The sequence below is a fragment of the Silene latifolia genome, chromosome 8 (genome assembly GCF_048544455.1).
Source record: "Silene latifolia isolate original U9 population chromosome 8, ASM4854445v1, whole genome shotgun sequence".
Lineage (NCBI taxonomy): Eukaryota > Viridiplantae > Streptophyta > Magnoliopsida > Caryophyllales > Caryophyllaceae > Silene > Silene latifolia.
In genome coordinates, this window is record NC_133533.1 from 12,185,682 (window position 1) to 12,210,970 (window position 25,289).

At 37.7% G+C, this 25,289-nt stretch overlaps 2 protein-coding genes across 2 annotated transcripts; one reads left to right on the top strand and one right to left on the bottom strand.

Annotated features, from left to right (window-relative positions):
* The first annotated feature begins 13,863 nt into the window (after positions 1-13,863).
* On the top strand, positions 13,864-16,826 carry LOC141594125 (F-box/LRR-repeat protein At3g26922-like). Its single transcript, XM_074414317.1, has 4 exons — positions 13,864-13,994; positions 14,773-15,727; positions 15,896-16,054; positions 16,384-16,826. Exons 2-4 carry the CDS (start codon positions 14,789-14,791, stop codon positions 16,654-16,656), a joined length of 1,371 nt encoding a protein of 456 aa, XP_074270418.1. The 5' UTR covers positions 13,864-13,994; positions 14,773-14,788; the 3' UTR covers positions 16,657-16,826.
* Positions 16,827-24,045: 7,219 nt separating this feature from the next.
* On the bottom strand, positions 24,046-24,804 carry LOC141594693 (uncharacterized). The gene has a single exon (XM_074414693.1). It carries the CDS (start codon positions 24,802-24,804, stop codon positions 24,046-24,048), a length of 759 nt encoding a protein of 252 aa, XP_074270794.1.
* Positions 24,805-25,289: the final 485 nt, after the last annotated feature.

Below are 25,289 nucleotides of genomic sequence, written 5' to 3' on the forward strand. Positions count from 1 at the left end.
GAGCACATCATCATCATCATCTTTAACAACATCTTTCTTATCATCACTCTTCTCCTTCATTTCTTTTGAATCCCCTTCATTCTCTTTTGATGTTTCCTCACTTTCCTTTTCTTTGTCTTCCTCTAATTTTTTCTCACTTTCTTTTAATTTTTCTGATTTTTCCTCACTTTCTTTTGATTTTTCTTTGTTTCCCTCTGATTTTTCCTTACTTTCTTTTCCCTCTTTTGATTTCTCACCTTCAAGTTCCCCCTCTTTCATCTCACTTGAGTGATCTCCCTTTTCACTTGTTTCGACAACATCACTTGATTTTTGAATGTCTTCATCCTTTTTGGTTGTCTTAGAACCGGAGTTCTCTTCATCGGTATCAATGTCCACTTCAGCATCTAGTTTGAGAGAAATAGGAGGATTCCTACTTCTTCCACCTCTGCCACGACCACCGCCCTTTTTGGCGGTTGTCTTCTTTCGTGCAACAGTTGGTTTGGCAGTGGCAGAGATGATTTCATCGGGTTTTGCAGCGGTTTTGGGAGCCATCCTTTTCTTGGCAATGAATTTTGGATTGAAGGTATTTCTGAGTTGAAGTAATTCTTTTGAAAGTCTTGGAGGCATTTTAAGAGAGAGGAGAAAAAGGAAGGTTAATGGCGGTTTTGGTTTTGGGAATCCGAAAAAGGTAAGGGTGGTTGTTTATTTAGTGGGTAATAGGAAGCATTTAGTGGAAACATGGATATAAATGATGGGTTGGTGTAATTAATCTAGGTGAAGGGACGGTTGAGTGTTGATAGAGTGAGGCTAGGGTGTAGGTTTTTAGGAGTGATGGGACATAAAGTTATTTTGGAAGCTCAATGCAAAAACAACTCAAGTGCACTCATACGGTTGTCAGTTACATTTGTTCGACATTTGCATGCATTCTACCATATTAACTAACATTTAATTGCATGTAAATCCTCCTTCTAATCAATCATTGGAAAGACATAATTTAATTTAGCGGTATGTCACCTAATAAACCAATTTCCGACCGAAGTCTTTCGAATTGTTCTCTTTCTAACGGTTTTGTAAGAATGTCCGCAATTTGATTTTCCGTTTTACAAAAGCTTAGACAAATATGACCTTTCTCAACTTGATCACGTAAAAAATGATGTCGTATGTCAATGTGTTTAGTTCGTGAGTGTTGTATAGGATTCTTTGATATATTAATTGCACTAGTATTGTCACAAAAAATAGGGGTAGTCTCGAAAGTAAGGCCATAATCATGCAATTGTTGACGTACCCAAAGAATTTGTGCACAACATAGAGCGGCACTCACATATTCGCTTTCGGCCGTGGACAATGCAACGGTGTTTTGTTTCTTCGAAGCCCATGAAATGAGACACGGTCCTAGGAAAGTAGCAATGCCCGAGGTGCTTTTCCTATCCAATGTATCACCGGCATAGTCCGCATCCGAAAAACCTACAAGATCAAGTTCGTAGTGAGTTGGGTACCAAAGATATAGCCCTTGTGTTCCAATCAAATACCTAAAAATCCGTTTGACGGCTTTGAAATGAGATTCTTTAGGATTTGTTTGGAAACGGGCACAAGCACACACACTAAATTGTATGTCGGGTCGACTAGCAGTTAAGTAAAGTAAGGAACCGATCATACCTCGATATACCTTTTCACTAATGCTCTTACCGTTTTCGTCTTTGTCAAACTTGACTTTAGACACCATTGGTGTAGGCATAGGATTAGAATTAGTCAACCCAAACTTACTTAGCATTTCTTTTAAGTACTTTTGTTGATGAATCATCGTTCCATTCTCACATTGTTTGATTTGAAGACCAAGAAAGAATCCAAGTTCTCCCATCATACTCATTTCAAATTCCGAAGTCATCAAATCAGAAAAGTACTTATAAAGAACATTGTTAGTTGCACCAAAAATAATGTCATCGACATATACTTGCACAAGCAACAGTTCATCTCCTTGTAACTTGATAAACAACGTTTTATCCACGGACCCACGTATGAAACCATTTTCCAATAGAAACTTTGAAAGCCTATCATACCAAGCCCTAGGAGCCTGTTTTAAACCATAGAGTGCTTTATCTAGTTTAAAAACGTGGTTGGGAAACTCGTTGTTTATAAAGCCCGGAGGTTGTTCAACAAACACTTCTTCATCAAGGTATCCATTTAAAAATGCGGTTTTGACATCCATTTGAAAAAGCTTTATACCTTGAAAAGACGCAAAAGCTACAAGCATTCGTATGGCTTCAAGCCTAGCTACCGGTGCAAAGGTTTCATCGTAATCAATTCCTTCTTGTTGGTTAAAACCTTGCACCACTAGTCTAGCTTTATTCCTTACGATTTCTCCAACATCATCTAGCTTATTGCGAAAGACCCACCGTGTACCAATTACAAGATGACGTTGGGAGGGCCTAGGGACAAGATGCCATACCTTGTTCCTTTCAAATTGCTCCAATTCCTCTTGCATTGCAATCATCCAGCATTCATCATTCAAGGCTACTGTGACATGGTCTGGTTCGATTTTTGAGATGAAGGCATTGTGTGTACAGAAATTTTGAAGCGATGATCTGGTTTTTATTCCAGAGGTTAGGTCACTGGTTAAGTTTGATAGGGGATGTGAGCTTTGGTGTTTCCATTTCTTGGGGATAAGTGAGTTAGAAGATTCGGTTTGTTAAATGCCTCAACAGAGAGGGGACTGTTGCATGAGGAATGTTTGAAGGAGGTGATTGTGGTTCGTTTATGATTAGATTGGGCTGTTCTTCACCATCCTTGTTCCCCCTGGATGAGGTAGCATCATCTTGTGTAGGAGGATGATTAGTTCCCCCTGAATTTTGCACATCCTCCTCATGCAACAAAGGGCTCCAACTCGTTGCTCGGCCTTCTTCTACCACTTGATCCATTTCATGTCGTATCATACCAATCTCAAAATCATCATCATATTCATCATCCTCATCATCAACCTGTGTGTTTGACACAAAAAGACTAGATTCGTCAAATATTACATGAACGCTTTCTTCCATTTTCATAGTCCTTTTGTTATAGACTTTATATGCTTTACTATGATCGGAATAACCAACAAAAACTCCTTCATCACTACGAGCATCAAATTTGCCAAGGTTGTCTATTCCATTATTGTGCACAAAGCATTTACTACCAAAGCATTTTAAATGTGAAAGATTAGGTTTTTTTCCTCGTAGTAGTTCATAGGAGTTTTCTCAATGATTTTTCTAATCATGACACGGTTGTAAATATAACAAGATGTGTTTACGGCTTCGGCCCAAAAGTTCTTGGGAACTTTAGAGCTAATGAGCATGGTCCGAGCCATATTTTCAAGAGTTCGATTCATTCGTTCCACAACCCCATTCTCATGTGGGGTTCTTGCGGCCGAAAAGTTATGACTAACACCATACTCATTACAATAGGACTCAAATGACGAGTTCTCAAACTCGGTTCCATGATCGGATCTTAAGGAGACAAGTTTATATCCAAATTTGTTTTGAACCTTTTTGACCCAAATTAAGAACTCATCAAATGTTTGATCCTTAGAACTTAAGAAGAGAAGCCAAACAAATCTTGTGAAGTCATCTACAATGACACAAATAAAACGACTTCCACCTCTACTCACAACTCGCATGGGACCACATAAATCAATATGAATGAGTTCAAGAGGTAAGGAGGTGCTAACAACCTTTTTGGATTTAAAAGAGCACTTAACTTGTTTTCCTTTAACACAATCATCGCAAAGTGATTTAAATTCAAATTTAATGTTAGGAATGCCGTCAACTAGATCAAGTTTCTTAAGGGTGTTAAGTGTCTTAGCATTTACATGACCAAGTCGTTTGTGCCAAAGCCAAGGGTCGTTCTTTTGAACACTCATGCATGATAGTGATTGACCCGACAATGCATACAAGTTAGTCATATAGACGTCTTTAACACGTTTACCTTCAAGTATGAGTTCTCTAGTTTTACCATTGATGATTCTACATTCACTAGCAAGAAATTCAACAATATTACCTCGATCACAAAGTTGTGAAATGCTCAAGAGATTGTGTTTCAAACCTTTGACAAGCAACACTTTGTCCACGCATAATGACCTTGACTTACCAACCTTTCCAATACCAATGATTTCACCTTTCTTGTTGTCGCCAAAAGTCACCATGCCACCATCGTAGGCTTCTAGCGAGAGGAATTGGTTTTCATCTTCCGTCATGTGACGAGAGCATCCACTGTCTAAGTACCAATTGCTGCTGCCCCTCACTAATGCCTATAAGAAATCAAACATTTAGTTTAGGAACCCAAACAAGTTTGGGCTCCTTCTTGACAACGACCTTTTTGACTTCTTCTTTCTTTATCCACACTTGTTTAGCATTCTTAGTGTTTCTTTCTAAGTCACGGACTCTTTTGTCACAACCATTAAACTCATGACCTGTTTTGCCACAATAGTTACAAATGATGTACTCAGAAGACCAAAGATACTTTCTTCTTCTAAGTCGGTTTGACTTGGATCCTGGTTTTGAGTGCAACAAAGTGTGCTATCATTGCATTTGAAACCAAGTCCAAAGATTCTTTGCAAATTTTTCATATTCTTGTGATTGTTTCAAGAGAAACTCCAAAACATTCTGACTTCCTTCCCATTTTAAGTAGAACATCTTAGCTTCATCAAGCTCTTTAGTTAATGTTTCGATTTTAGCAAGATGATTAAGATTTAATTTACCCAAATTGTCAAACGCTTGTTTTGCAAGTCTTGCTTCATCACTAAGTAACATCCCAATTTGTTCCAATTGTTTATTATCTCTTTGACATAATTTGAGGTCAGCTAGAAGAGTGTCACGTTCCTTAGTTAAAGAAGACACTAATTCCGTGAGAGTATCTATTTCTTTTCTCGAATCAGATGCCACAGTAGAAACCTCTGTGGCATGAGTCTGTTCAGCTTTCTTTAACATCTCATTTTGAGCAAGAAGGTCATCATTTAGTTTTTGAGCTCGTTCTAAGGCACTTTTGATATGACTAGACTCATCATTTAACATTTCAGCAATCTTAACAAGATCATCTTTTTCGTTGTGACAAGTAGCTAAGTCAATCAAAAGTTGGTCACGTTCTTGTGTTAGTGATGACACATTTCCTTTAGAACTGGATGCAACATTACAAGGATCTGTTACACTGGTTTCATCAACTTTGTTGGCTAAAAACAAGTTTTGTTTTCGAAGTTTTTTGATTTCTTTTTCAAGACCCAACATAGAACTAGGTTGATCATTCTCATTTAGACTTTCTTTAAGAACTACATTTTCCTCAGCTATGTCCTCAATTTCGATTTGCATAGCTTCCAACTTATTAGTTTGGAGACGACACTTATCTATGAATTGATCTAGGAGGAGACAAACTTTGTCTTTAGAGAAAGATCGAACCTTTTTCTTGAGCTTAATTACCTCATGGTCCAATCGAGTCCGAATCCACGGAGTGAGCCATAAGACACTTGATGTCTTCTTTCTTTGATGATTTGGAAGTATTTTTGAGGAACTAGACGAGATGCTAAGTTTGGCGTCTAATTCATCCTCAAGGACATCGTCCTCTTCGAATCGACATGCCCCAAATAGCGGTCATTACCTTGTTTTTGTAATCACGTTTTGCAAAGTCACGTTTTTCCTTAGATTTGATATCGTTCCACTTTGGGCATTCTTTGATTTGGTGACCTTTATCACCACATTTAAAGCAACCAACAGTGGAGTTAGATCTTCTCTTAGGAAAACGGCGTTTACTAGAGTTGTTGCTATACCTTTGAGAGTTTCGACCATTGATCATGCCAACAATGTTTTTAGTGAACATTGCAAACTCATCATCTTCATCCTCCTCATCACTTGAGAGAGCATTAAGAGCGAGTCCTTTCCCTTTAGAGCTTTCACTAGAACGCTTCATGAGAGTTAGCTCATGAGCCATAAGTGAGCCCATAAGTTCATCAAGGGTGAGCAATGAAAGGTCCTTAGCTTCCTCAATAGCCGTAACCTTCGGTTGCCACTTTTCAGTTAGGCTACGAAGGATTTTACGGACTAAATCCTCGGATTGAAAACTCCTACCTAAACTCTTAAGGTCATTGACAATACTAGAAAAACGTGAAGACAAACTATTAATTGACTCATCTCGGTCCATATTGAACATCTCATATTGTTGCATGAGAAGATCAATACGATATTTTTTGACTTGTGACGTTCCCTCATAGGCAAGGTTTAGGGTGTCCCAAATCTCTTTGGCCGAAGCACATCCAGATATACGATTAATCTCTTGGTCACCGATCCCATATTGAAGAATGGACATGGCCTTAGAGTTTTTCTCGATTTTCTTATAGTCGGCCTCAACATACTTATCCTCACTTTTCAAGGAGCTAGTGCCATCAGCATTAGTCATTTCGATTTTGAGGGGACCCTTTTGAATGATTAACCAACATTCATAGTCCGCACTTTTGACATAGTGCTCCATGCGATGTTTCCACCAGGCATAGTTTTCTCCCTTGAAAATGGGATACTTAGTGTGTTTTGAATCGTCCATAACTATAGGATCAACTCTTTGGATTTAACCAATATCAAGAGCACAAGGCTCTGATACCAATTGAAGAGTTAAGAACGATTAACACCTAAGAGGGGGAGGGAGTGAATTAGGTGTACCTTTTTTAAAAATTTTACTCTCAACTTAGTTAATTAATCACTTTAAGCTAAGAATAAAGAAGTACAAAACTTGAGAGACTTAATTGAATGTAAGTTCACAAGAAGGTACAGCAGTTCTATGTCACGGTATAGGTGACTGTGACACAGAACTTGATTAGGTACATGCGAGAAATAGCAAAGTGGAAGAACGTAAAAGTAAATGAACAAACAAACGACATTTTTAAAAATTGGTTCAGCCTCTACTCCGAGGCCTACGTCCAACCGTTATTTTATTACTTGTTTAGAAATTTACTCAAACTTACTAAACCCCTTACAATGAAAATAACTCGCCAACCTACTCCGGTTGCACTCAAACTTAAAGCTACTCCGCTTCAAGAGTTTATGGGTTCTATCTCAAGGTGTTACGAGATCTTAAATCTCAAGAGTTCACTTAAATGAACATGGAGATTACAATGAAGATCTAACACGAGAATCATGGAACAAACTCATCATGTCACAGTACAGCGAACTGATACTTGGAGGTTTTACAGCTTTTTTCGAAAACAATTTTGAAGACTTAAAATCAGAAAAACGTTTTGCAAATACTTGAAGAACAAAGCTTTCAATGCACAAATGATTTGCAAGGTTTTTACAATAAATGCTTTGGAAGTCTTAAGAAATAAATGTGACTAAGACACTCTATTTATAGTGGATTTAGTCTTAGGTAAGTACACTTTGAAAAATTAAATTCAATATAAAAATGATAGCTTTGAGTGATGGTAAGTGTTAGACTTGTAGGCTTGGGGCTTAAGAAATCAGAAAACTTAAGCTTCTACACTCAACATGTGACAATTTACCGAAATGGCAAAAAGCCTTTCTTACTTTAGAAGTTTGACAAGTCTTCTTTGCCATTTTGGTAAAAGGTGTTTGCACAAATCTAGAGGCTTAGTCAAGTGGGCTTGTGACTCCAAAATTTCAGATTGTTTTCAAGTTTCTGAAAATTCAAATGTTTAAGGTTTAAAGTTTGCAAAGTTTTGACACTAAAAAACATTTGGACGAAAACTCCTCCGTATGATAGTACCAGAAACCACGGTACAGCGTACCGTTGCATGGTTTTGCCATTACTTGACTTAGATGAGAATGTTACACTTACTCTTACATATATCGACTAAGGCTTTGGAAAGTATCATTGTCTTGACTTCCTTGAATGACTTGATCATCTTGAATCATTGTTGAAAGTCCATTTGATTGCTTCATTCACTAATTATTTCAACTAAGAGCAAACAATCAAATAACAAGGGGACTTGGCATCATCAATCTAATGTGTTCTAACAAACTGCTAGTCTTTATTTGCTTGTATAATCTCAGTATTTCAAGGCTAGTACTAATTTGCAACAAGTAGAACTTTCTCCTCCTTATGTGCCGCCACAACTGAAGACCATCACCCTGCATGGCTATGGGGAAACTTGGAAGAGTCAGCTTCTACTAATAGAATATTTGCTTAAAAGCGCAGCTGTCTTGGACACATTTGTAATCGTCTCCGTGAAACATCAATTAAAGGAAGCCGATGAGATTGAATTCGTTAAGCAAGTCTCGAGCCTCCCGAAGGCCTCGTCAAGTGCCAGAGTAATCTTTGCTTGAACATTTAGTTTATGCCTAAAGAGATGATAATTTATCCCGGATGATACAGGTCTGATGTGATGTATGATACTCTGTGGACTATTATACTCAGAACTTCAGAAGTGTATCTTTTATTTGAGACAAGCATTCTTTTTTAAGGAGTCTTATAGAAACATCTCGTATTATATTTCAGTTCTGATAATGCATTGTGATTGTGTTTTATTAACTCTGAAATTTACTGGAATATTATTTTGCTATGATACAATATTGGTTGCATTTACTGTGTAATCACCACAATTGAACTGAGTCTACATGGAATCTTGACAGGTTCAACGGGTTTAGGGTCGTGTTTGACATTTGAAAGGGGTTGTGAAATGTTTTAGGTTAGGACGGTCCTAAGTAAGACCAACCGTTGTTTAATCGGTATGGATTGTTGTTATCCACCAAATTGGGACAGGACTTTATTTGGAAAATGGGACTTTATTATATTGCAACAATCAACGAGTCTGCCGAGTGTGGCAGTCTACATTTGTTTTGGTGTTGTATTGGTGATACCATGAAAGAATCCATAGAACGCCATTAATGAAAACGGAGAAGCTTCAAGAATTGGAGAAAATTAGAGAGAAAAATAAGCTAAATAAATTGTGATTTTCATTGATTGAATTAATTAATTAGTTACTCGCAGGAGGATTATTCTTTATATACAAATGACGATAAACTAAGGACTCGTAACTAACTAAGGACTTTTAATAGAATTCTGTTACAAGTTTGTTACGGTTAAGTTACTTAAGTACCGTGAAACTATTATTTCTGTTCCGGGTGTAATTTCAGAGCAAGTATAGTTACCACCCGTGGCTTGTTGAATGATGTCTTGAGTTGGATTCTCCTTTGGCCTTAATCGTTCCTCTCGGTCTCTCCTGCAACAATGAACGAACTGAGGGCTTGGCTTTGTGCCAAGCGTACTCACTCCGACGCTCAAGTCAGTAAACTTAAAGGATAAGTTGTTACTTGGCTGAATGTATAATGTAGAGAGATAAGGAAGATATTACCAGATGAATAGTGTATTTAGGTTTAGTTGTGTATATGTTGGGATCCTTTCCTCAATGAAGGTTGAGGAGTATTTATAGGCTTTCACCTTTTGTCACGTAGTGGCCAAGTGGCCAAGTGGCTAGCAGGTGGAAAGACTGATCTACCCCTCGGCCGAGGTTTCTATGGCAGGCCGGCGGGCCCTGTTGACTCACCGCCGAGGGGTCTTGGATGTGAGTACGCGGGTATGTGCCCCCTACCGGCAAGTTGCCATGCCGAGACCAGTGACAGTGCCGATGGGTCCGCATCGGCTAGGCTGTCTAAGTCGTTGACTTGCTGTGGATATCTTTGACTTTGCTCAATATGTTGACTTGGTCAGCGGTGCAGAATATGCCCCATCAATTTCATTTTTTCAAGATTCATAAAATTTGCACAAGTGAAATAGGACATAGGCTTGTTCCTTCACTCAGACTTGATGCATGCCATTTAGGTAGCACCAAAACGGACACGGACACGGATACTGACACTACACGGACACGTGACACGGCATCCCATGAAATTTAGGACACGGGACACGTTATTTAAATTTAATAAAATATATATTTTGTAGTTATATATGTGTGATTTTATTTTTGAAAAAGTATTTGATATTAAATTTAAATAAATGAAGGTAAAATTTGATGTTAAATATAACTTATTTTCATTTCTAAAACCAAAAAACAACTTATAATCAATCTATTTCGACATCTCATAGTCATTACTTGTCTAAAGAACATCATTTGCCCACCAAATTCAACCATATAACAATTCACGCCATTTACCATAAATTCAACTTTCCGTTTGAAGGTGTGTCCAAATACCATGGACACGGCTCAAAATACCATGGACACGCGTCGGACACGTGCCCAAATAAAAGATGAAAGTTAAACACGGCTTTACAGGTGTTCGACACGTTTTGACGTGTGTCCGACGAGTGTCGTGTCCGATACGGGAACAGCGATTAGGAGGAGTGTCCGTGCAACCTAGCATGCCATAGACCAAGCATTTGTCTTTTATAAGGCGGTTTTTACACTTAATTTTACTACGGAGTACATGTAAAACGGACGTCACTAATATGTAACCGACGCATAAATTTTAAAAGGTACTTACTCTGTTATAATCAAATGCTAGAAAAACATTTTTCTAATTTAGTCTCCTAAAAGATCCATAAGAGCCTATAGTCTTCCTACCAAATTTATTTGAATTTTATTATCACAAATTTATTTAAGACGAAATTATCCGTCTTCAACCTTTTTTTGTTTAAATAGGCACTTAAATAAAGACTTTACAAACCGACTTCATACAACAATAAAAGGGGAGTGAAAGGCTTGACTCCAAAGAACAAATCGTCATTAAATCAAGTTGGATGTCGAACTAGGTGCGAAAAAGATGATGTATTTCTTAATATGTTATATGTCACACATTGTAAAATAATGGAGGTGTGGTGAACATACTATATATAAATAGCAGAATTGTCCCACATCGAAAAAATATCATAAAGTGGGGTTCATCCTATTATAAATAATAGAATTGTTTCCACGTAGAAAGATTAATTAACATGGGGAGATCTAATTATCATAAATAGGGCTTGTTGTCAAACAAAACCTTAAAAAAATTAATTTTTTTGATTTGAGAACAGAAACATCCGTATATGTGATTTATATGATAACACTAGGTAGTATTCCGCGCGAAGGCCTGTTTGAAATTTTTATTATTATAATTGAAGAAAAATAATACTCGTATATATGACATTTAATATCTTTACTTAAAAATAAAAATAAATTAACTTTCTCAACTCTTGTTTTCTTATGTTTATTTAACTTCAATGTTTTAAAATAAAATTCATACGGTTTTAATTATAACTAATATTCCCTCCATTATTCTTTATAAGCATATTTGGAATTAGTTAAAGCATCCCACCATACCGTAACGTCATGGGCACTTCCCTCTAGTTAATGTATTATACAACTGGTTGTATATACAACTTAGTCAATGTAATTGAGCGTTGTTACAAAGCTGTCGAGCTCTATTATCAAAGTTATCGAGCTATGATACAAAGCTATTGAGCTTAACAGAATAATTATTAATCTCAATAATTTCGAAAAATAGCTCAATAACTTGTAAAATAGCTCAACAACTTTCTGTAAAAGTTCAACAAATTTGAGGCAGTTATATAATACTATTATATAATACTATTATACAACTGGTTGTAGGATAGTATTTGACTATTTGTGCACTTCCCTTCCACCCAACATGGATAAATGTGAAGATTCTATCAAAAGAACAAGAGGCTAGAACATTCAAACTTAATTCGGGGTGGGTTAGGGGATTGTTTTTTTTTTTTTTTTTTTTTTTAAATAAGTACCTTCTTTTTTTTTGAAAAAAATATAGAATAATAATTAATCTCGGATTGTTTATACAATCGATTTGAGCAAAAATCGTATCTTTTTTTAAAAATTCGTCAATATTATGAAACTTGTAATTTTACTGAACTTTTCTGAACTTAATTTTGCTGAATTTAACTTAACTTATAGAGCTGAATTTTTCTGAACTTAACTTAATTTTACTGAACTTAACTTAAAGAGAGCGGCTTTAAGTTGAAAAGAATAGGGCCTTACTCGTGATTTTCTAAATGCCCTTTTGTGAGGTCATACATATTCAAGTTCTTGTACTCCCTCCACCCGTTTATTTTCACTCCATTAACTTTATTGCGGTTTTTAAGATGACACTTAAGTGACTTAACCGTATTTTTCGATGTTTAGATGTTACTTTTTTTTTCTTGAATTTTTTTTTCGTGAAAGATGTTATGAAACTTTGTCACTTTGCATATAGTGCTCAATATTTTAAGTTCGTGTACATGTCCTGTTTGATTTTTATACACAACGTGTCCTTTTTGGCGCTCTAACAAAATTTAATTCAGTATAACCCATGCTTCGGAATTGGCCAATTTTTGTTCTATACACATTTTCTTGTCATAATCTACGATTTGAGAAAAAAAATTGTTGCGTTACATTTTTTAGGGTTTTTTTCTTAAGAAAACCTAAAATCGACCATAAATTCGATCTTACATTTCTAATTGATTTGTTTTATCAAATTATAGATCTCGAAGAGGCAATCAATTTTTTTTTAAAAAAATGGTCAATTCTGATTTCTAGTCTACAATTTATGCTCAATTATTCAAAAAAAGATAAAATGAGCATGACGTACTTGAAAATCAAACCTCAAGATTATCATCTGCACAAACTTAAAAAGTTAGTTACACATACGAGATGACATAGTTTAGGGTTACAACGGGAATTTTCCGTTAAATCAATCACAAATTCTCATTTAAGACGGATTAAATAGCTACCACTTTCATAGATAAGATAAAAATAAAACGCCCAGATATTATCAAAAGGCTTGTCCTTATTGCAAGTGACATATATCTGACCCATTTTAATCTTAAGAGGGGTCAAATAGCTCGAACACCAAAGCGTTATTGTAAATCAATAGCTCGAACACCGAAGTGTCAATTTTTAGTGTTTCCAATTTTCACTTTTCACTTCCACAAATTCTCACTTTAGAACGGACATTATTCGTCTAAAATTATAAACAGATAATATACCTCTTACAAAATAAAAATAAACTAGTTTTAAACCCGTGCAAAATTGCACGAGTATGTATTTGGGCCGGTGTCAATGATTTTTGATAAAAATTTTTTTTGCATTTCTATTGTAATTATCTAGTTGGTCTAAAACATCGATCTACATAATTAATGTTTACACTTGTTTCAAATACGTGTTCAAATGCAACGGTTTAAGAGGAAATAACGTAATATACTATTGTAAATAAAATTTGCATACATAAAAAACTTTACACCCCGAATAAAGAAATATAATTTAATAATCTACTTTAACACAGCTTAGTGTAAGTGTGTAACATCAGAATGTCAAAGCATGATTTATTGGTGAAATTAGTGTGTGCTAGTAAGCCCATATACAATGAAGTACATGGATCGATAAATAATACTTTGGATTTTGTTTTGATAATTAAATATTTCTTATTTTTAACTAACAAATTCAAAGATGCCGTATTTATCATAAAATTTCAAATTGTTAAAATAAAATTAATAATCCGTATACAAATAAAATCAAAGTGTAAAGCTTGGGCTATTATCGCTTTGGACTCGTTGTCAGTAAATTTATTGCATATGTATAAATATAGTTTTATCAAATTATTCGGAATGTATAAAATTATTTCATAGTATTATTTTCATTTATTCCGATTTGTAATTCATACCGCTTATATGCCATTAATTTCATTTATTCGGAATGTATAAAATTATTTCATAATATTTGTTCTACGACGGAATTTGTAGGATATTTGTATTGGCGAAATTCTGAAGAAATATACTTCTTTGCACACTAACGGGTCCCACCATAACATGAATTTCAAAAAAAAAAAAACTGAATTAATGAGATGGCACGTCCTGAATTGAGTATTGTCTTCTGAATTAATAAAGATAAGATAGTACAAATGGATACGCCACTGTCTCACTCTCCGTCTACCCTCTAGAGAGATATTGATGAGACGGATTGTTTCACTTCTCTACCCTACTTTACCAAATCCTTACTTTCCCTTTCTAAATTAAATCATCCTCAAAATTTCCCCACGCTTTTCTGGGTTTAGCAAGACTTGACGGTAATACACACTCTCTTCTTTCTCTCTTCAATTAATAATGCATTGAAATTAATTCAACTATTGTCTTCAAATGATTGAAAATAGTTTTGCCTAATCGTTTAGCTAGTTGGTCTCTTGTAAGACGGTTGACCAATAAATTATCGCCCAATTACTGGTGGGAAAGTAGTCTTTTAACTCAATTTAGTTTTCAATATGCTTATTGTTGGGAGGGATTTGAAGAGAGACTGAGAACGATTTTGTTTGTTTGAATATCGAAATTGAGTTGGAAGGAAATGATACTATATGTTCCCTGTCCTCCCCTCCTCTCTAATAGGAATAATTATAATAGTACCTTAAGGTTTTGGTTAGGATTGTTCGAATTCTAGCAACCTCAATAACTCACGAAGTGGAATCTTAGCACACGTTACGAGGAAGCATGTGCGCCACTAACCACTCTTAGGTTTTGGTTGCGGTTTTCATGGGTACTAATTCTCATGTGAGACGGTTAATCTCTTAATAATGTTATTGTGAGACCTTTCACATGATGGGTAGTTATTACCGTATTCTTACCGTTTCTCTCTTCTTTTTAGTTAGTTTCAAGTGCATATATTGATATGTGACGGTCACTCAAGAGACTCCGGGAAGGGAATTAGAATCCTTGAGAATGTTTGAACTATTTGCATATGTGTGCTCAGTGTGCCTTTATAGCATTGTTATTGAATGTATTTAATCATTACGCATGTAATTGTTATCGTATGATAACTGAATAAAGTGCATAACTTGAAATTGCTATTATTAGGTAATCACGGCTGAGAATGATGAGTTCAAGGCCACAAAAGCGTGTACGTTCTTCAGAAGGTGATGTTGGACGAGATAGGTTGAGTGAAATGCCAGATGAAGTACTTGTCAACATTCTTTCATTTATGGAAACTCTAGATGCTGTTAGAACTGTTTTACTTCGTCGATTTGGAAACCTTTGGACCTTGATTCATAATCTTGAGTTTGACACTACTTACAGTAGGGAGAAAAAGGCATGGGTCCGTCGTTTTGTCCGCAATGTGTTGATGCTTCACCAAAAACCCTCCATTGATAGATTTGAATTGTGTGTAGAGTTTGACGATGAAGACGAAAGAGATGAGGCTGCTAATGATATAAAAATATGGTTTAGGTTTGCATTGGATAGACAAGCCAAGGAGATTACATTATCTGATATATCAAGCCATTCAACTTTTTGCACAACGTTCGTGCCTAAACTCACAAGTCAATTTCTTGTTACACTCGATATCAAGTATTGCTTAATTGAGACAGAAATTCAAGTCAAGTTGGGATCCCTAAAGAAGTTATCACTTACCTACGTTTATCTGGATGATGAAATATTCCAAAGATTTATATCCGGATGTCCTTCCTTGCAAGAACTTTTTATTATGGATCCTTTTGGTATGACAGATCTAAGTTTTAGTTCTCCAAACATTGATAAATTATCTCTTGAATTTAATGATGAGGAGCATTGGGAGCATTCTCTGGCACTTAATATCCCTAATCTTAAAATTTTGCATTTGGAAATTTATATGATCGGAGTGGACATCATTGGTACTCGCGGAGTGCACATCATTGACGTTTCATCTGTTCGTGATATCTACATCATATATCATGTATCTTTTGTCTCTGACGATGAAGTATTTCCTTTCACTACAAAATTGTTGGAGAAGTTTGAAGGTGCTCAAGTTTTTCGACTGTCACTTGATTTTTCTAAGGTATGTTCATTTTCCCTATATTACTGATCATCGGTACGCACATACAGAATTCCGGACTTTTTGAATTATGGCACTTTCTACAAGTCTAAAACACTTGGAAGACTTATTGCTATATGGCGTTGACTGAGATTTTTTGTGATTACTCTTGGGCATTTCCTTCCGTTTCAGATATTCCTCCGGGTAATACAAAATTTACAGCTTTTACGAAATAGATGGAAGCGTATAGTTCTGGAGTTGGATGACTTCTGTGAAAGCTACCTCTTAGGCATTTATCATTTGATGAGAAGTTTAAAACACTTTGAAGAACTCATTATATACACCACAGAGGTAAGTGATTTAATACTTCGTACCTCTTAGTATAAGCTTGTCTTGTACGGAGTAGTACATTAATGCTCCCTCCTTTCCAATCATTTGGTTACGTTCTTTTAGTCTTTGTGATGCGTGTTTTAATCAAAGGTAAACAAATGACTGGTATAGAGGGCGTAACTTTTTGTGTGACCACTTTACAATAGAAATTAGAATGGGTCACTCGCACATTTCAAATGATAGTTTTATCTAAAAGATCGTTTCATGTAAGAAATGTGCTGAGTTCGTATAGATGATTCATTTCCCTACTGAAATTGACGGCTAGTCTTTATTGGCTTGTATAATATCAGGATTTCAAAGCTAGTACTGATTTGCAACAAGTAGAACTTTCTCCTCCTTATGTGCCGCCGCAATTGAAGACCATCACCTTGCATGGCTATGGGGAAACTTGGAACAGTCAGCTTCTAATAATAGAATCTTTGCTTAAAAGTGCAGCTGTCTTGGACAAATTTGTAATCGCCCCCATGAAACATCAATTAAAGGAAGCCGATAAGTTTGAATTTGTTAAGCAAGTCTCGAGCCTCCCGAAGGCCTCTTCAAGTGCCAGGGTAATCTTTGCTTGAACATTTAGTTTATGCCTAAAAAGAAGATAACTTCTTCTGGATGATACAGGGTAAGTTTGATGTATGATGATACTGTCTGACTATATTAGAAGTGTATCTTTTATTTTAGACAAGCATTTCGTTGTGGTACTCGAATCCTCTATTTACTAAATGAATAGGTGAAACTTAAGATTTTCCCGCTCAAATCATTACACCTATAAATTGGGCCTAACACTTTGGTTATTCTATATAAATATTGGACACTTGTAGAGAAAAAATATATTCATTAAAATATTTTGGACTACCATATATATTTTGGGTTTTTATGCGTGTTAGATTCTACAAATCCTCATATATACTAAGAGGATAAAACTTATCTAAAGTTTTCCCTCCAAAGTGTTCTAGCTTATATATGGTATAAAATTAGATTTCATTTATTAAAATAACTAGTTTAGATCTCGCGCACCGAATGCGTGTCATTTATAAAGTTTTTATTTTTTTAAAAAAAAAAATGAACTATAAAACTAATCAAAAAAATTGAGTAATGTCATAAAATGTATATATATATTTAAACAAAATTAACGAAAATGTATATAATTTTTTTATTAGTATAGATTTAGGATCCGGTGAGAACGAACACTCGGTGAGAACGGTGAGAACGACCTTAATAATCAACATTTCACATGTGACCCGTCTTTATTGCTCACAACTAAATTTCATTCTCCTCCCAGCCTCAAATTCATTTCTCCCAATTACTCCCAAGTCCAAATCTTATACAGTACAACTCATCCTCATCCACCACCACCATGAGCCAGAACCACCACGACCAACCACCACCGCCACAAGACGACGCCGACGAACACCACTACCAGACGCCGATGAGCACTCGTGTCCTTGTCTATTTATCTTCACTTTTCCCCTTATTTCGCCCCTTTCTTTCACTGATGATCATCAGACCTCAATCAACGCCGGAAAATTCTCGTTTCGTCTCCGAGCAACGACTCAGTTGACGTCGTGAGTTGAGTTGCTGTTGTTGTTTGCCGTACACTGATTCAGGCAAGAGGAAGTGAAGTACAGATTTGGAGATCGAAAATTGGTAGGTGATGGTTCTTCACTCGAGCGTCTGTCGTCTCTGAGCTTTTCTCCTTCACAATTGATCGTCTATTTCAATGTAACTACTCTAATTTTTGATGTATCTTGATAAGCGTATGAAGGGAAGAGGTTGAGTCTTATTGATAAATGTCCACTGGCTTATATAGTTACAATGTATGATGTGAATACAATCAATATTGCTATAATATCTCCCATAATTACGGCATATATAATATCCAAAGATATCGGTATAACCGATATATTCCTAACACCCTCCCCCCCCCCCCCCCCCCTCAAGCTGGAGCATGGAGATCAAGAATGCCCAACTTGCGGAGAAGAGACTAAAATTGAGGCGCACCCAATGCTTTGGTAAATATGTCGGCCAACTGCTCGTTGGTGGAGACATGAGCCGTGGTGACAAGGCCTTCAAGAATAGCATCGCGAATGAAATGGCAATCTATTTCGATATGTTTGGTGCGCTCGTGAAACACGGGATTGTGAGCGAGAACAATAGCGGATTTGCTATCACTAAAAATGTGCATAGGAGACGGTAAAGAGACACCCAAATCAAGCAGGAGACTCTTTAACCATTTTAATTCACACAATATGTTAGCCATGGACCGATATTCGGCTTCGGCCGAGGAAAGAGATACTGTGGTTTGCTTCTTCGTCTTCCACGATATAGGCGAGTGACCCAAAAATATGAACCACCCGGAGACAGATTTGCGTGACGAGGGGCAGCCACCCCAGTCCGAGTCACACCAACCCGTAATAACATCGTTACTATTAGCACTCAACAAAATTCCTTGTCATGGGTTACCTTTAAGATAACGGACCACCCTCAATGCGGCAGCCATATGCTCCTGTCGTGGCTGTTGAAGGAAGCGAGAAAGAATGTGGACAACATAAGACACATCCGGCCGAGTGACGGATAAGTACACAAGTTTCCCGACCAAACGACGATAAGACTCCACGTCCTTAAGAACCGGCCCTGTAGCTGAACCGAGAGTATGGTGCTGTTCTATGGGAGTGGCAGACGGCTTGCAGCCGAGAAGGCCAGCCTCGGAGATGATGTCCAACGTGTATTTCCGTTGGCTAACAAAGATACCCTCGGTACTCCGTGCGATTTCGAGACCAAGGAAATATTTAAGAGGACCCGAGTCCTTCATATGAAAACAATTCCCTAAATACGACTTTAATTGAGCGACAGCGGAAGAGTCATTTCTCGCAATGACAAGATCGTCAACATAAATGAGAATGTAAAGACGCACCTGTCCTTGTGAGTAAACAAATAGGGAATAGTCCGAATAGGACTGCTTGAAACCGTATTCTTTTAGAGCCGAAGTGAGTTTGGCGAACCAACAACGTGGTGCTTGACGTAATCCATATAAGGACTTTTTAAGACGACATACTTGCACATCTTTCCCACGACTGAAACCTGGAGGAATTTTCATGTGCACTTCATCATCCAAGTCACCGTGTAGAAAAGCGTTATGGACATCCATCTGGTGAAGCTCCCATTTATTAATTGCGGCGACGGCAAGAAAAGTTCGTACCGTAACCATTTTGACAACCGGGGCGAAAGTTTCACCAAAGTCCAAGCCTTCCACTTGATGATTCCCAAATACTACAAGGCGTGCTTTGAAACGCTCAATTTCACCATTGGACTGATATTTGATTTTATATATCCACCTACACCCAAGAGCTTTCTTATCGGGTGGAAGTGTTGTGAGTTCCCATCTTCCGTTCCTTTCCAAAGCGTCAATTTCAGATTTCATAGCTTCACACCGTTCTTTATTTCGGATTGCCTCTTTGAAAGTTGGAGGTTCAACGCCGGCTGTGACAGCTGCTAGAAAACAACGATGTTTTTCCGAAAAATTATTGCAATTAACATAATTAGTGAGTGCATAGGACGTACCTGAGGGCGACGTTGATGAGCTCGGTTCGCTTAGTGATGGGGATGGACTTTGTGCAGTCTCGAGAACATAACCACAAAGTCTCGAATTAGGGAATTTCAGCCGTTGACCACGGCCCATTGCTTCATCCGTGGTGGGGGCAGAACCTGCGGCAGTGAGGTCGGTACTGGCGGAGTGTGTAGCTGTATCAGAACCCGTGTCAGAGGTAGGGGCAGAACTCGAGTCAGTAGCAGCGGCAGTATCAGCCTCGGTACTTGTGTCCGGGGTGGGTATGTCTTCGGTGTGACACCCCTCGATAAAGCAATGACAATAAGGTAAAATGCAGCGGAAAACACGGGGTTTTAAAAACTTTTTGGGGCTTCTCATCGAAGTCCAACGAGAGGCGTCACCAACACGATAAATAAGTTAGGTTTAGTTAAATTAAGTTTACAACACAAGTCTATTTATTGGGGAAAAGATATCCCACGAATTAACATAAATTCGAAAAGTAGGTGAGTCTATTATGTGATAACTAAATAAGGTCCGAGGTAAGAACTCGCTAGTTCACACGGTCTTCCCCACTTAAGCTTCATTACCAACCTGTCATTCATAATAAATATGAAAGCCACAGTCAGTGGGGAGTAATTCAGGGTTCTCCCAGCCACAATATGTCAAAATACAAGTAATTAGGAATTTAATTAACAAACAAGCATAAGAATAAATACTTACGGTAACAAGAGAATCATGATTAGTAGACAAAATGCAATAAGAGTAGTTATGCATAAATGAGAGAAGAATAATTTGGTCATCCGGTCGCATATTAACTCGACTCAAGGTGTAAGACATATACAAAGTATAGACGGACAAGACAAACAACCTAGACTCCAACCTCCAGGTAGGACGACGATAATAATACGGTCCTAGTCTAAACCTGGATCCAGACTCTCGGGATGGACGTCACCCGATTTGACATGCGGTGACCTATCCGCATCCAAAACTCGATACATGGCACACAGACCGTAACCAAAGGTCGAGTAACCCCAAATCGGAAACATGGCACACATACCGTAACCAAAGGTCCGAAGAGGCGAAAGGATATCCAAATCCGGAAACATGGCACACATACCGTAACCAAAGGTCCGAAAGAGGAAATAAGGAAAGTCAAGTCGTCACACAATGTAAAACGTCACACTTGGGTCACAAATATGAGTGGAAAAGATTGCACAAACATAACATAAACAATTCATGTGTAGTATGTATAAGTATAAGAGTAAAGTAGTTATCAGGTGCTCTCTGCCGGTGTGGTCACCGGCTGCCGGCTCACCGGCAGAGGATATATGCTAATGATGAAACAAGGTAAAATTCTGAAATGTGTTCTCTGCCGGTTGACCGGCTGCCGGCCCACCGGCAGGGAGCACCTACTATAGTCGGGTAAGTTCAATAATGCACATTGTGTATTCTCTGCCGGTTGACCGGCTGCCGGCCCACTGGCAGGGAACACACCCTAATATAAAAGACACCAAAGTTGCATGTTCTCGCTACCGGTTGGTAGGCTGGCTGCCGGCCCACCGGCAGGGATATACACTCTAACATGTGAACTTGGCAAAACACAAGAGGCTCTCTGCCGGTTGGTGGACCGGCTGCCGGCCCACCGGCAGAGACATACAAAGGCTTAATTCTTATTTTTTTTCAACTCAGGGATGCAAGGTCTCGCTGCCGGTTGGTATGCCGGCTGCCGACCCACCGGCAGGGACATACTGTACACGCAAACTCCATCAAACAACATCCAAATTCTTCCAAATCCAACTATCTTAATTTCAATCCTCTTATACCTCTCTAATATGATGAATACATGAAAAATTACCATATTTGAGATGTCATTAACATATGGGGTGGATTATAAATCATAAAAGTGAAGCTTAAACATGTCATTATGAGGGAATTACACTAACAAAAATCTCATATTTCACCATATTATAACAAGACATGAATTTACTCCTTAAACATATGAGAATCATCATACAAGTAATCTACTCAACACCAAATTACCACAAGGCATGAAAGACATCAAATTTAACATTCATATGAGTCTAATACTACATAATTCACACAATTTTAACATAAAAGTCGAGTAACTCATCACCGTTACCTTCTTTGCACTTTAATCTTCTAAAGACTCGTCAATGATGTAGCTATCCTCCTCCGGGTCGTCCAAATTCTCCCCTAAACACAAAAATAAAGATATTAACTCAAGAATCAACGTCCTTGTAAGATGAGAATTTCGAAATGGAGGAAAAGATGACAACTTTCTTACTTAGAAAGAAGGGAAATGAGAAAAGAAAGAGAATGGCGCGAAAATGAACGAGATTGGTGAAGAATTGAGGGAGATATGATGATTTTAGGGTTGAGTGGAGATGGTTCAACAATGGTGGTGTGTTTGTTGGGAAATTTCAGAAATTAGGAGTGAGGAAGATGAAGTTGTGAGGGTTTAGTTGGGGGTTAGTGAAGAGAAAAAAGAAGGAAAAGACCCATGAGTCAAGATAAGCCCAATAACTCAAAATGAGTCGGTTTTCACTAGAATTTTCGTCTCAAGCCTACTATAACTCAAGACGGAGAATAATATTATTAAAATCTACGCTATCATTATCATTATACGACTATGACGATATTTTATGAAAATAAGCTTTAAATAATATTTATTTAATAGAAATTACTTAAAAGTTTATTTAAAAATATTAGGAAAGCGCGGGGTGTTACAATCGGTGGCAGGGCCTGGACTGGTCATGTCAGGTTGGGCTATTCCAGGGGCTTCCGTATCCGAGTCATAAATGTCAAGTTCAAGAGGATTAGAGGCAGGAGTGTCATCCGTGACATTGAACGGATACACGGTTTCGTGAAAGACAACATCTCGAGATACAAAATGTGATTTCGTTTCAAGATCAAATAATTTCCACCCCTTCTTATTGTGAGGATACCCAACAAAAACACACTTTCGACCTCTTTTTGCAAATTTATCGCCTTTAGTATTTTGATTATGCGCAAAACAAAGACACCCAAAAACCCATAAATTTGTATAATTCGGTGGTTTTCCGTACAAGTATTCATAAGGGGTCTTATTATTAAGCAATGGTGTAGGGGTGCGATTAATCAAATAACCAGCAGAAAGGATACATTCACCCAAAAATGATAGAGGTAGATTGCCTTGAAATCGAAGGGCTCGGGCTACATTTAATATATGCCTATGTTTTTGTTCAACACGCCCGTTTTGTTGAGACGTGCCAACACAAGAAGTCTCAAAGTGAATACCTTTAGAGAAAAAATACCCAGCCATACAATTGAATTCCGTTCCATTATCGCTACGCACTGTTTTAATGCTTTTAGAAAATTGAGTATTAACCATATTAATAAAGCTCATGAACATGTCCGTAACTTCAACTTTATCAAGCAATAAATAAACCCACGTAGCACGGGAGTAGTCATCCACAATTGTCAAAAAATATCGTGCCCCGCATGAAGATGCAACGCGATAAGAACCCCACAAATCACAATGTATTAATTCGAAAATATCGGAAGCACGTTTATTATTCAAATCAAAAGTATTACGGTGTTGTTTCGCAAAGTGACACGCGTCACAAACAGAGTTCTTATTGCAAATTAAATTACTCAAAGAGGGAATGGTCTTGACAACTTTATCTGATGGATGCCCCAGACGCTTATGCCTAAGATCAAAAGTACCTTGATCAGTTATACTATGAACCGCCAAAGGTCGCTCCCTCGCACAAATCCAATAAAGTCCATCTCGTAGCTCACCGACTCCAATCGTCGTCCTCAAGGAACGGTCCTGTATAAGACATGAATTTTGGGAGAATTCAAAACAATAATTAGTGTTTGTCGTAAGTTGAGATATAGAAATCAAATTGCACTTCAAGCTGGGAACAAATAACACTTTATGAAGAGTGAGAGACGGATTTATATATATAGAACCCATTGTCATGGACACAACTTATTGTCCGTTGGGGAGACAAACGGGTCGGCCTGGAATCGTGTAACTATTCTCCAAATATTGCAGAGTACCTGTAACATGATTAGAGGCTCCTGTATCAAGTATCCAAGAACACATACAACTGAGACGGTCGTTAGCGAGTAGGGAATGAGCACTTGTGCCTGAGATGATGGCATTTACTTGTGTCACATGCTCCTTGTCACGGGTGGAACCTGAATCCGAGGCAGCACCCGAGTCCTTCCCACGAGCCACTTCCTTGCGCCAACGACGATACTCAGCCACTGTTCGTGGTCTTTCACCCCACCAATCGGGGAACCATTTGGATTTGAAAAAACAACCAGAAACTTCATGGCCTCTGGTTTCACAGAAGGAACAGAATAGTTGGCATTATGCACCCTTCTCCTGATCGCGTAATACCCTCTAATCGATAGAGGAATTAGGGACAGTGAAGGCAGCAACTTCAGACACATCCGGATTGGACTCGGTTTTCAAACGTTCCTGTTGAACGACTACACTGTAGGCTCGGCTTAGACTAGGGAGAGGATCCAACTGAAACTGTTGGGACCTGACACTACCATATAAGGAGTAATCAAGACCCATAAAAAATTGGTGCAATCGTTCATTATCAAGACGTTTAAGGGCAGCGGAGCCTATGTCACATTCACATTTTCCACACTTACAAGCAAACGGTGGTTCGTGCATAATAATAGAATCCCATAGGGTTTTTAATTTGCCATAGTAAGTGGTTACATCCATACCTTTGGTTTGTTTACAGTTATTGAGTTGAGTTTTCAAACCGTGAATTTTGGTGCCGTCAACGACATCGAACTGCTCTTTCAATTCCGCCCATAACACTGATGCATCCGTCACATAGGAGACATTGTCGAGAATGGAGGGATCGATTGTGTTGCGTAGCCATTGCACGAGAGTACAGTGAACGGCCTCCCAATTGTCGAGGTCAAATTTGCTTGTTGGCTTTTTGATCGAACCATCTATAAATCCAAATTTGCGTCGAGCTTTTAAAGACATCGTCATGGAGTGTTGCCAGTCATGGTAGTTGTCACGACGAAGCATGATATGAGATATTTTTGCGCCAGGACCATCTTGGGATCCGAGATAATACGGGCTCGAAGGGTCGATTTTTGGAAATTCGACAGTGGAATCGAGCTTGTCGCCCATGGCAGCTGACTTGAGAATTTTCGTGGTTTTAGGTTTTGTGATTTTTAGGTTTTTTGAGAAGAAATCCCTGATACCATGATAAGCGTATGAAGGGAAGAGGTTGAGTCTTATTGATAAATGCCCACTGGCTTATATAGTTACAATGTATGGTGTGAATACAATCAATATTGCTATAATATCTCCTATAATTACGACATATATAATATCCAAAGATATCGGTATAACCGATATATTCCTAACATATCTAAACATAGATACACAAAATTACTTTCTAGGTACATTAAAATTACTTTCAGATACATCAACTAAGAAACCAGATACATTGATTTCGCGAAGTGAAAATTGCGTGGTTGATGTTGGTCGTACTCGAATTCAGGCGAGAGAAAGTGGGAGTTCAACAAAAACAGCGTCCTTTCGTTGTAGAAGGCGCAATACTTTGACAATCGAGCAGAAATCGTCGGAATTTAACTCGTGTATTTCCAGTG

Excerpts from the sequence above, each read along its gene's own strand:
- LOC141594125 (XM_074414317.1), top strand. The coding sequence starts at position 14,789 with ATGATGAGTTCAAGGCCACAAAAGCGTGTACGTTCTTCAGAAGGTGAT. Across the intron at positions 15,728-15,895 it reads TGTCACTTGATTTTTCTAAG|ATATTCCTCCGGGTAATACA; the intron begins GTATGTTCATTT and ends CTTCCGTTTCAG. Across the intron at positions 16,055-16,383 it reads TCATTATATACACCACAGAG|GATTTCAAAGCTAGTACTGA; the intron begins GTAAGTGATTTA and ends GTATAATATCAG.
- LOC141594693 (XM_074414693.1), bottom strand. The coding sequence starts at position 24,804 with ATGGGCGACAAGCTCGATTCCACTGTCGAATTTCCAAAAATCGACCCT.